Genomic DNA, 14059 nt, shown 5'->3' with positions numbered 1-14059 from the left:
ATCAAAAACTTAAAATACAGTAAAAAGGATCATCAGATGTTGAATATTTGAAAAGTCGCTTAAAAGCCGTTCCTGACGAAACCTAGAAATTGGTATCACCCTGACTGTCTGAATAGCTACCTCACAGCTTTTTTTAACGGTTAAGAAACAAAATGGAGAAGATTATGAATGGCAACGGACGGGCGGTCAGCATCCAAAACATGTCTGCTCTATAATTCAGTTTTGGTCGGATCTTCACCAAACTTGCTGACAATGTTTGTGGGCATTACATCTCGGCTAATTTCGATAACCAGCCAAATTGTACCAGGCACTCTTTGTCTTTGAATTACTCGAAAAACGGGGAATTTAGCCTTGTCCGCTCTTTTAAGTCGAATAGTTTTCATCCGATCTTCACCAAACTTGCTGACAATGTTTGTTGGCATATAATATCACAGCCAAGTATTATTACCACCCAAATCGCCAAATGGCTGTTGTAGGGAGGTTGCACCAATACTTTTTTAACGATGATACGCAGAAAAAACAACATTCAATGAATTACGTATATTACGTATGAAGTGAAATAAATATAGAATAAAAAGGTTATTTAAGGTCTAACATTGTTCTGTATAATATATATTTGCACTCATACCAAGCTGGGAAAAACTAGAAAAGGCAGGCATACCCAGAAATCTAAGTCAATTTGCTGGCTTATTGACGAAATTGTCTCCCTTGAAAACAGCTTATCGAGTGTATTGATTAGCCAGTATCGGTCAATTTACGCCTATTGAAATATAGAAGGGAAAAAACTTTAACACATCAATTGACATCAAAAGCATTATCTGACAACATTTATTAAGTTATTGAAGTAATCTGCAATATTTGCACTTTCTTTCAATATAATTTTTAATAAAATAAAATATGATCTTCTTGCTTCCCTAAGCATTTGAAATAAGTAACTAATTTTGATCCTGAGTTCCACTAATTTCTGAAGGAAATGACATATTTTAAGCTTTCCATGGTCTTTTTAAATGATATAATCTCATATTTATACTCATCTCACAACATTTATTAAGTTATTGAAGTAAACTAGAAAAGTTATTTTTTCTTTCAATGAGTTTATTTTTAAGTATTTTTATGTCTTCTTGCTTCCCTAAACGTTTGAATATCACTGATTTTACTAATTTGGAAAATTTTGCCCGTCATAGTACACGTGTACTGATGACACCGGATGAACAGGTACAAGATTCTAATTCCGTGTTTAATGTCATTACTTTGTGAGATTAAATAAAAAAAAATGTTATTTTGAACTACATATATTTTATTTTTAATCAATTTAAATACTAGTTTTCACTAACTCTACTAGAATTATTCATTGCATTAATTAAAATAACATTCATAGCATGAAGTTGATTAACATATAGAACTACATGTTCATAGTTAAACTTGAATACTGTACGTGTAAAAAGAACACATGGACATTAAAAGTAATATTTAGTTTATAACATACATTTGCACTTTTTTTTTCGAGTTCCCTTTTTTTCACATACTTCATTTAAAAGTAATGGGAAAATATGAAAACATATTTTATTCTGCTGCAGTATGTAATTATTGCATATCTGTACATGATAAAATCCAATCAAGCATCACTTTCGCATTGTCATATAAAATGCTGAAATCTCGTATTTCTGTATATCATGGTAATTATAATTGGATTAGTGTCTGATTGTCTGACATGCCCAGCGGCTAGGGATAATTATCACGGCTCTTGTCTAAACGCTTTAAAATCTAAATCATGGATATGAAGTTATAACTTTTGATAAATCATATTACCGTTCAAAATCGAAATTTACATCATTGTAAAGTAAGATGCATTTGTGGGCCACGGATCCATAATATTAAAAAACTTTTTAAATTGAAAAGACACTTTTTTCAAGGAGATTCGAAATACAAATATATTTTGCCCTATATGAAAAGTACATATTTAGAAAATACGCTGAGTAAAGGGAATAACATTCTTCCCGACAATTTTTAAACAAAGAGCTAAAAAATTGTATTTTATACTTTTTGGTTTTAAACAAATACCACATTATCATTCAAAATCACCATTTTGAAGAAATGTCAAATATTATGCATATCAGATATATACATGTGCGTCGATCTAATTCCGTGTTTATAGAATTAAATAAAAAATTATTTTAAATTACGTGTTTGAATAAAAATCGTTGAATTAATTTTTTTTTAATTCATTAACTTTAAATTTGTGATTCACATATATTTTTGCCCTAAAAAATATAATCAAAAGATTTAATACGTATCTAAAAGTTACGCTGAGTCATGGGAATAACCTTCCAGACTCTCAATTTTGAAAACAAAAATCCGATTATCATTCAAAATCACCAATTTGAAGAAATTACAATGTTGTGTATTCTGCAAATAGCCTCGGGCTATTTACTCCGCTTGTGTAAAAAGTTTCATTCCGTGTCGTTACAGTACCTCTAATTAACAAAACCAGTGCAGTGTGTCAAGGGTATAAAGATAGTTAAAATGGTATAAAGGGAAACAATCAAATTTAAACAATTTGGCTTAATAATCAAGGGACAATACTCTTCAAAACACGGTCTCATTTCTGGACATGAATACAGTATTCAGTGAAACATTTTTAATTTAAACTATTATTATAGTAAGATAAGATAGATATAGAATAAAAAGGTTATTTAACATTGTACTGTAATTTACTGAACAATGTTAAATAACCTAATATTATAGTTATGATTATTACTCAAATAACTATATCCTAGTATATCCAGTTGTCTTTTAACAGCTGACGTCCGAGTAAATTCAATATCGTTATTCAACAAATCACAAGAGAGACTGCAACAGATTCTGATTGACTGATTCGGAAAGGTGTATCACGCGCCATAACTACACCTGTACGGTACACTTAAACGTGTATAAATATAAAATTAAAATTTGCATTTTAAGATTAAATAAACAGAATAAAAGTGTTTAACTGTATGATTTCAGTTTTAAGATCACTTTCATGAACATTTGAGGAGTACCCATAGTCAAACTCAGTGTTTTACGTGAGAATTGAGAGAAATGGGCTGTTAGTTCATCCGTCCACGGCCACAGTCTACATTAAACATATGGTTAAGCTATGATATTTAAACAATGTCATGTCATGTATATTGATATTTTTATCAGGTCTGGTGCCAGATGGATTTGTGTTTCTTTCCGAGCTAAGATACGATCTGTTTGGGGTATAAAGGTATTTAACATTTGCTTTCTTGTAATGCATTTGTCGAAATAATGAAATGGAAATACACATGTAGCTTCAAACGACTTTCACATCATACTGCACATCTTAATAATTGTATATTACATATTCATGAAAACCTCATCCACGGTTACGCTGTGTTGTATTTTGTGACTGCCTTTTATTCTATGAAATGATTGTATACTTGCAATGCAGTTCACTTTCTCAGTTTGTTAAATAGCTTCTCTGGCTAAAGTCAGTTAAAAAGACTTATATGTCACTTCTAATTTGTGAAACATGATAACAGAGAAGTATAATGTAAATGCTAAAGCAGTTATTATATGTAGTGCATACTGGGATATACTGATTTGTAGGAGCGGACGTTGTGGTCTAGTAGTTACGAAACAAGAAATCATGAGTTCGAGCCCCTGCGCCTCCAAATAAATTTACTTAAATTCGGATAAGAGTCCCGTTTATGTGTGCATTATACCTTGCATGCTTCTGGAACTGGGGCGTCTTGAGTATGATGCACACTCATCCAACTAAAAGTTACTAAAAGTCATCAGGAGGAGTCGCCTATATGCACGGTATCAAAATCTCACAGATACTGCTGACATATTATCAAGACATACACATATATAAGCCGAATGTACAAACTGATATGTACTGTGCTGTTATAGTCTTTCGCATTCTGCCATGATGTCAGTTAATTTGCAAATGTAAAAATAAAATCGTTTTACTTATGTAACAAAATATTGTTCATTATTTAAATACGTTTCTGAACCTTTCAAAATATATGTCTATTATACAGCATTACTTCAAATCAAATCATATGCAAACCAATTATAACCAAAGAACTTTGAACAAAATAGAAACTGAACAAGATTGTCTTGATATTTTATTTTTTATCTGTGAGCGAATTGCAAAAAAAAAAAAACGAATGAAACGTAAATGTAATCGCTAATCATAAAAACAAACCTATCCCGAATCCTTACATGAAGGAAATTAACGGCATAACATGTCTAGTAAATTTCTATTTCTGTATTAAAATCGATATTTTTCTTTGTCATATTACAAACCAGGTGGGAAACTTGATGTGATGTTTTGTTTTGTAATGATTTAAAGAAATGGGTCACCGTAATGACAGGCGGAATGTCCGTGCAATAGTGTATTACGTCTGTCTGCTAGTTCGGCTTTCTTCGGGCATAAATGTACCTAATAGGTACAATGGTTTTTGTATCAAGCGCAGCATGCCGCAATGATATACGGAGAAAATGTAACTGAATGGAAATAACAGGTTGTCATTACGTGTACACTGGTGGGCCGGAGGTCTAGTGGTAACGCGCTTGACTGTCAATCCAGAGGTCCGGGTTCGAATCCCGGTCCAGGCACTGGAAATTTCTGAGATGCTCTTAGGTGTCTCCCACATAACTAAGAGGCCTGAACTGATTCTTCCCAGGAAAGACGACTTCGCGGGTATCGGTGCTATACACCGGGCATGTTAAAGAACCAGACTTCTATTCTCAAAACGATTTCTTTCTATTTGTTCTGGGGACTTTATCTCACTCTGTCTCTCTGGTCAGATCGCTCTGTGTCTGTACTAGTAGAGGATGAGTTTGACGCCCTGTGTGGCTTGCGTGTGAAGCGTCTTTGAACGTATTTATCATGAAAAGGGCGATATATAAATCTGGTATAATATAAAATATACACTGCGTTAATCAAGAGAAAAAGAAGCTACATTGAATCAAATCAAATAGATACATACACATACTGGACGTAAGATGCGTGTGTTTTATCCGGCGCTGGAAAACTGCGCCTAACACCCCATGTATGTAAAGATGACCCTCGTACTTTATGTGACATATGAGAAACTACATTTATGTAGTAGGTTCGTGAATTTATTTATATTTTGCGCAAAATATCGAATTAAATTCGATTACTTTCATAGTTCCTCTTTGTAGTTCATAGCATATTTCTCAATGTCATACTGTGATATCCTTGAACATGTCCTTATTTATCATATTACAGGGACCTACGCTTGCCTTGTTATTCTTCGATGTCCTTGATTATGACTTTATTTGTCTTAATAATCGCAATAATAATAATAATAATAACTCTATTAAAGAGGATAACATATTTGGCTATAGCCAGTCTAACATATGGCCCTCTAACATAATTATGTAAAATGTCATCCTAAGTATGTAATATAGACAGTGAAGTGAAAGACATAAATTGAAATAATGCATTATGAACATTATATCAGTCCTTAGTTGCATAAACACTATGTAGTATAATGAAAACTGTTTAAAATCAAGGTCATATCAGAAGATAAAATTATGTACAAATGGTTAAAGAATAAATGTTATTTGTAATCTGCGCACCAAAGCCCTAAAAACTCTTTTGTGAGAAAAGTGCGGGAAAGCGTTGGATTACATTTGAAAAAGAATAATATTGTTATTACGCCAGCTAAACACAAGTAATAACAGAAATAGACTGAAGAAAACATAAAAGCACATCATATAAATTGTGAACACTGCAAGTGATAAGACATAAAGTAAAGAGAGAAAGAATAAATAAGAGAGAAAAAAAGAAGAGAAAAAAAGACTATTTCCACTAACGCTTCTATATTATGATACTTTCTTCCTTATATTTTAGTCTTCATCGTCTTTAGAATAAAATTATTGTTTTGTTTAATGTTTCATGTAGATCCATCTAGCAGTTTTAGTTACTGCAAAGCATGAAATAGCGCATTTGTTAACGTAAAATGCTTTTTGCAAGATATCCATTCTATATCTATATATATAAATAATATAAAATCTACAAGATATAATAGGAGTGCAAGTTTTTATTATCTAATTATATTTTGATACATAACAGGTTGTATGTATTACATATGTGACAAATGTCGCCACATGACCTTTATTATGTCGGTATTAAATCAACTCATGATATCATTTTTCAAATTTGATGTTAGCGAAATACGATACAACATGAATTGCAATTTAGTTACTTATAATTTATCGCTTCTGCGTCAAAAGTGGCGCTACAACAACTACCTGATTTCATACCTACAACTTGATGTAACTTCCGTCACGCCTTTGACAATAGATTAGTACTTATTGAATGCATTGGCTCAAAACTGTGTTAAATTAAATATAACAAAATGGCTTTAATTATCATTTTACAATAAAGGTTACATTCCAACATTCTACGTCTGCTGTAATGTGCAGATGATATTTAAGATTTTTAAGTAAACACCAGATACATCTGTGGTTAAGAGGGAAAGATATTTTCATCTTATATTTTATTCGTTTGATTTTATCTACTGTGAAATCATTTAAATTCGCTGACATGAAATTTCGCGCAAACGTGAAAAAGGACTGTTTCGCGCGGGCTTTAATTCGCGCATTTTCAATTTTAGTAAGGAAAACTATAATTAAAAAATAATAATAGCGCGGTCTTAAATTCGCGCATCGGACCTAGCGCGAAATACGCGAAAATTCGTCCTACGCGAATAAAAATTATTTCACAGTATATTTTACCCATGGCCTCGTTCGGTATTCATATATCTGAAGTTTTTCATATCACCCTCTCAAGAATGTAATATTTCTATAGTACGTACATCAAAACGAAAATACTTCCGAAAAGTATATAATGAACTATGGTAAATACATCAGAAGATGCCATAAATGTACTATGGTATGTACATCAAAACATAAAAAGTGATCAAAAGTGAAAGAAAAACTAAATAAGCCCCTCTTCCAAATAACTGATCAGACAGACAAAATATGGTAATGTATGCACACGTTTTCCATGGCTTAACAGTTATTTTATAAAGCGTTTCCAAGCGCTGTCAGAACGTTTTGCTGCATTAAAAATCAAAAGTGATGTAATTTCACGTCTTAAAGGAATCGTTACAGCAAATATTTAAGTTTTGGCCTTTTAGCTAAATGTACCTACTCTCAGACAGGATAACGTTGTTTGAACGAAAGTTGATATGTAATGTATATCCAACATGACAATGAGAAATAGCAAAAAGAGATTAAAATGATATTACATATTTGTAACAACCTATGCAGAATGTTGTTTTATTCAATCCATTGCAACAATTTTAAAATCATTTCAGATGTTTTACTCCTTTTGAAGCATGTCTCTGATTCTTCAGGGGTACTTTGCTGCAAACAGGGTACCACATAGGGTAGCTGTCATCAAATGTAAATTTAGTAAGTTTGAGTGCATTCAGGAGTGGAAAAATATTGATGGTTAATTGTTGTATATAGGCTTGTGTTTAAAAACTTCTTTTTAGATTAATTGTTACAGTGGATTTGGTAAGCTGATGATTAAGAACAATTTTCCTTCCACTCAATTTATCTTCCTGTTTTATGAGTTTACCACTCTTGGTTAGTCATGGATTTTGATTTAGATAAAAGATAAAAGAAACTTCAATATATCTTTTAATATGCTGAAAGTGGAACTAAACTTACAATGTATTCTACTGAATTTATTTACTTGTGGAGACTTTTTGTAATTGGTGAAAGGAAACTGTCAATACTTGATGCTGAAAACCAAGCGGAGAAACTACAAGTATCGTTTTTCACGTCCTTGGTATGACGCGATCAGGAACGAACTATTGACCTCTTGCACCCGAAGCCTGCGCTCTACCACCAGGCTACCGTGGCGGATCTGTTTAATAGAGGTACTTGGGTAATGAATGGCTTAACACTCCTGTTATTGGTTATAATTACGGCACCGTCGCTTTTATGACTGAAAAAAATATTAAAAGGAGGTTAAACCCGAACACACACTAACATGATCACGACAAGAACACATGTTTGACAATTCTCAATTAATTCAACTATGCATACATGTCTATATACGGTTGAGCTATTGAATTCATAATGTTCATATATTTTAGCCTATATAAATATTAAATAGGATTTTGATCCACACGCGATCAGCATAACCTACATACCAAATGACCTTCAGTTAAATATAAAGTTTAAACTTTACAGTTAGCGGGTACAGCTGTAATATGATCTGATCTATTCTGTGTTAATGTATTGACAAACATGTCGTACGAAGAAGATCTTAGACGTTTAAAAAATATTAGCTGTGAGGAACAAATTAACTTTTCTTGCTCGTCGTGTAGGAAAGAATATCAGTCAAATGGAGCTATAAAATATTGTGCAAGGTGTCAGGAGTATTTATTTATACCCTGCATGGAAGACACGGACGATTTGTCTACACAGATTCCAGAAAAACGTCAGGCTCATGATTCGATACACACCCTAAATTCTAAAATGGCTGAAGATTCATCTCGGATCAAAGGTATTGCAAACGAACGTCCCCGGTCTGAGTGTTCCGTGTGGACATGTAGCGTTAATGTGCCTGTGATTTCAACAGTGGGATGTACTGAAAATCAAAGCCCGGAAGGAAACTCAGTCGGCAAGTAAGGGATATTAGTAATCAGTATAACTTGTTTAATTTATGTAATAATTTCACGTGAAAATACTGTTTTTCTGAATTCAAACTTGTCACATAATCCTGCTATTTATTTAAATTTGCCAGCTTTGCAACATACGATATATCAATAAGGTTTCAAACAAAACTTTGGCACGTAAACATTTATTTACGTTTTCATAAAGTCAGCACTAAATTATGGATTAATAGCAAACTGACTGTACATTTATTAATTTAACATATACACCTGCATAACATCAACCTTCGTGAAGTAAAAATCAAAAATGAAGAAAGCAGAGTCATTTAAAATCAATAGCTTTGTTTACAATAGTTTGAAAGAAACAGTGTACTTCTATAAAAGTCAATATATCTAAAAGAAAATCAAATACAATACTTTTGAATAATACATATTTAATGAAACGCAATAGTTTTGCAATATTTTCAACGGAGCAGATTCAATTAAACAGAAATAATTAGTTATTGAGAAACACACTTAAGTGCAACCAATGCATTTAATTGATGTGCAATCATTCGGATACGTTTTATTTGTCTACAAAATATTGAATTTGATTTCATATATTGTGCTTATGCATGTTATAAGCGAAATGTGCTTCTTACATACTCTTTTCTCAGATACAATGAGACTACAGATCAAGTTGAACGTACAATGCAACTAATGGAACAAGCGGTCAGAGAGCTACAACAGGCTGAAAAACGACACAAAGATCATCTGGACGAGCTAAATCAAATGAAGAAGAATTGTCTTAGAAAAATACAGCGCTTTAGAACTGAAGTAAACGAAACCATCGAACGATTAGAACAAGCTGCAATTGCCGAGCTTGAAAATACATTTCAAGAAATTGATAAAGTCCTACATGACAAACTCAGTAAAATACAAGAAACTTTAAACATCTTGAGAAAATCAAACGAGGATGTCAAACAAGATATATCACAAAATGTTGATAGTGAATCGCTTTGTGAAGATGTGTTTAAAACAGCAGAACCATTTCTAACTGAACCTGATATAAAACATGAGCTTGTCTTTATAAACAATACAAAACTTTTAGAGATTCTTCAGAGTTTTCATTCCTTCGGTTTTTGTGAATACCAGGAAAAACAAGATCTATATCATATACAAAGCATGGAAACGAAAACTATCAGGCACGAGAATGATAAAGAAGATTGTAGCATACATTCTTGTTGTTTTATTGATCCGGGTGATATCCTTTTGGCTGACTACAAAAATAAGAACATTAAAGTTTTAGACGGAGCAGTGTACAAGGTCAAGGACGTTCTATCTCTAAACCGCTATCCGCTTTCCGTATGCAGGGTGAGTAATACAGAAGCAGCGGTTGCCCTAGCTGAAACGAGGCACTTTGGCAGTGACAACTGCATACAGTTTGTATCAACAGAACGCAAACTTGTACCTACACGCTCAATAAGACTCGAACATTGCTGCACTGGAATAAGCGTGATTAGAAATCAACTTTTTGTTTCAAATGAACGTAAACGTTTATTTGTGTATAACTTACAGGGCGAACTTCAAACGACGGTTCACCTAGACCAGTTTGGTAACGAAATATTTTCTAAAAGTTATGCAATTACTGAAAATGACAATGGAAAGATGGTACATGTAACTGATTTGAACAAAGGCTTGATCACTTTAGACAAAGAGGGAAAACTGTTGTGGAAATATTCGGGTCCGAAAATTAAAATGGCCTGGGGTGTTTGCACGGATGGTAAAGGGAACATATTTGTGAGTGGGGGTAATTCTAGTAATGTGGTACAAATTGGACCAGGTGGAAACTATTTAGGAGAAGTGGTGTCAGAAGCACATAGCATTAAAGATCCACAGGCTATTTGCTTTGATGAGAAGAAATCAAGGCTCTTTGTAACAAGATACAACTGTAACTCTGTGTACATTTTCTCTGTTTTGTAAAATCATTTGTCAAAAGACTAGTTTGGCCATTTGAAATTATCAGGGGCATGGCCATCACGAAGTCATTGAACTGATTTCTTTAACCTCTTTATCACAGTTTGAAATATTGATTGTATAAGATACTTTTGAGTATTCAAATTTCCATACAATGCAGAACTATTCCTGAACATATTTCTGGCTTTTTAAAGTAAGTTAATGCACGTTTCTTCTTGTATTTTATTTCGAAAATTTTGAGAATATTTCACGACATTGAATAGTTTACAAAAACAATCTAACCGAAATCATTCACGTTTGAACGAACGATTTTCCTGTCCATTTATATTTGAAGAAGCTGACAAGAAATTAGATTAGTGATAGTTTTTTAAAGAAGTGTCTTTTAACATTAATGTACATGCTTAAGCATACCGTATCATTAGCTGTGGATTTAAACACACATGAGTTCCGTGATATAGGGCAGCTAAAACTTATGCATATAAATGGATAGATAAAATAACATTCATCAATTCGTGATTAAGAATACTAATTTAATTGCACGCTTGCGTTTCAAGTTTAGATATTTTACAGGCAGTATGTTTAATAGCCACAACCGAAATAGCAAAAGAAACACAGAGACTTATATAATATTGCCGCTGAAGAAATTTCAACCCATTGTATTTTTGCAGACCCTCCTCGGACCCCAATTCATAGGTTTAAGCGCCATCTAGCGATTGTAATTAACAGAAAGCAATGCTAACTGGAAATCCATCAATTTTATATACATGCATTTTACTTGACAACTTACGCATATATACTACTGACTGAAATAAAAATATACAACCATATAATAAACATTTATCAATAAGTTTCCTTTTTGATAATGTCAAGGTTACAGTTGTCGAGATTTCCAGATTTATTATTTTTGTTCACTGCTAGAATTTGTCTTTAGTAGACGTATAGGTCCAAATGTGCCTTTTTATAATTGCTTTTGGAAACAATGATTAAATCCCAAATTAAAGTGGAATATATACATGTACATCATTTACGTAACTTCGAGCTACAACTTTTGTGCTTTTGGCGTGACGACTTAAACATACACGTTTACATGTGTTTGAACGAAAATGAATATCAAATAACACGAAAGATCCATTTTCATTTGAAACCCCTCTTTATCATAATACAATCTGATGATTGTATCTGAATAGGTGAATAATTTTAAAGATATTAGATTTCGGTAAGCTTTATCAGATATGCTTAAATTTGATGAAAAAGTTACTTTTGATAAGACAACTACATGTTTTGCCAAAACATTTCGTTCTATTTAAACTGCAGCTTCCCCTAAACATGTCCGCCGCCCTATAACATTTTTATGCATTCGTATAAGGATATTCAAATAACTTACTACAAATTTTCATCATAACAAGACAATGTAATACTTAATAATTATTTTAAAGGTGAAATAAATATGTACGTTCATATTTCTTTTCCTGTCCGTATCAGTATTGCATATATATTATTATATGTTATTACTATGTTATCAAAAAGGACGTTTTACAAAATGATCTTAAAATTTCTAGAACTGTTCCTCTTGTCATTTTAAGTATCATTTTGTTTAAAGCGATGTTTTATTTAGGTCTTTTGCTGTAGGGTTTCTTTTAAGAAGGCTGCATTATTCCTACTGGATATTTGTTTTTGTTTTTATATACAATTCAATCAGATTTCATAAATGCTTGGTTTATAAACATGGTTGTTTATTTGACTGATGTTTCTGGATAAGATTAACGTTGTGAATATGCTTGAATATTTGACTGATGTTGAAAAAGGTAAGCGTTGTGAACATGCCTATATATTTGACTGACGTTAATAAGGTTATCATTGTTTTCATGATTGTATATGATAAAGACTATTCGATCCTATAGATCACCCCATTCTGCATACGAAGCTGCTTACGTACGTTCTTAAAACGAATCTATTGCTACTTTACCTTTGCCCTTGGTTTGTTTTTTTTTCTCTGATTTTCATTGTGGTGTTTTACGTTACAAATTAGCTTTAGATTATATTAGAGAAGCTGCATTCCTCAAACGTTATACATTGTTATTGCACATGGCTTAGCGACAAAAGAGCTTGTGTTGTTTTCTTAATAAACTAAAAGCTTAAGGTCTACAAATATTTACTGTACAACAAGTAACCTTTTTGTATTGTCATATCTTATTCATTTTGACGGCTTTGGTTTTTATTATATTATTATTCAATGGGATTTTTTCTTGCCGCGCTCTATAATAATGCACCATATAATATCAATTATGTATTAGAGGCCTCCCTTGCTGAGTGATCTGACAAGAATCCATACAATTACAAAAACATACTTGAAATGTAATTGAAATCTATTATTCTCAAAAACAAGAGGTAAAGCAACGCTCCAAAAACGCAGCCCCCTCCCACCCCCTCCACAAAGCGCAACCCACATCATGCGGACGTTCACAGGACCACTTCACACAGACAGACAATCACAGAGAGATAAAGAAAGGACAAAACGAACAAATAAAGAAATACAAGTGGCACCGCTCTAGAACAGTCAGTGGCAAAATTACCAATGGGGAGTTTAAACCGGTTTATGGTGCGCATCTAACCTCAAAGACCTATTTATAAAATCTATTAGAGCTCCTTGGAAGCACAGAGCATAACCAAACCAACTAATAACAGACTCGGTTTGACCAAAACAGTTCATGAGAAGAAATGTAAGCCCACAAACGACGAACTCCCTATGTATGAGAGGTAATGAAATATGAAACAACCCTCATGCCCTCCTACCATAGGTCTATTATACAGATACACTGAATTCTAACACAACCAGCTAATAACCTACATACTTGTAGAGCAAAATCTATCTCGGAAACCGCTCTTGCACTATGATGCGCGCGCACCGTGTTTTGGCTATGCTGCGGTGTAGCACGCAGTTGTAATTTACGTTTGATGAAAATACTCCTCTGAGTCTCGTCTTAGAAATAATAAGTGTCAAAATAAGGTTTATCGTAGAATAACCCTCGTTTGTCGTTCTTGTGCGTAGAAATGTACGACTCAGGCCTTCGTGATATATTCATACGCATAAGAACTCCAAACTCTGGTTATTCTACGATAAACCTAATTTTGATACTTATTATTTCTTAATTAACATCATGATCCCATAGAACCAGCAAACATATTTCAAAAAGCAGGGGAACATTTTTCAGCCGAAGCACTTCATTTTAAGACTCTTCCTGTCATCGATAAAAACAAGGATGAATGTCCAACAGGGAAAGCCACGTTCTAAAAACGCAGCCTTCCCAAACGCAAACCCAGCACGCGGACGCGCACACGACCAACACACATACACGCACACCACACACACAAAGCAAACACACAAGGACAAAACAAACAAATAAAGGAACACAGTGGGGCACCGCCTTAGA

At 33.2% G+C, this 14059-nt stretch overlaps 1 protein-coding gene across 1 annotated transcript; it reads left to right on the top strand.

Annotated features, from left to right (window-relative positions):
- Positions 1–8182: 8182 nt before the first annotated feature.
- Positions 8183–12809, top strand: LOC123550816 (uncharacterized). Its single transcript, XM_045339207.2, has 2 exons — positions 8183–8684; positions 9329–12809. Exons 1-2 carry the CDS (start codon positions 8305–8307, stop codon positions 10632–10634), a joined length of 1686 nt encoding a protein of 561 aa, XP_045195142.2. The 5' UTR covers positions 8183–8304; the 3' UTR covers positions 10635–12809.
- The last annotated feature ends 1250 nt before the right edge of the window (positions 12810–14059 follow it).

This window comes from Mercenaria mercenaria, chromosome 4 (genome assembly GCF_021730395.1).
Source record: "Mercenaria mercenaria strain notata chromosome 4, MADL_Memer_1, whole genome shotgun sequence".
In the NCBI taxonomy this organism is placed as follows: domain Eukaryota; kingdom Metazoa; phylum Mollusca; class Bivalvia; order Venerida; family Veneridae; genus Mercenaria; species Mercenaria mercenaria.
This window is presented reverse-complemented; position numbering and strand designations above follow the sequence as displayed.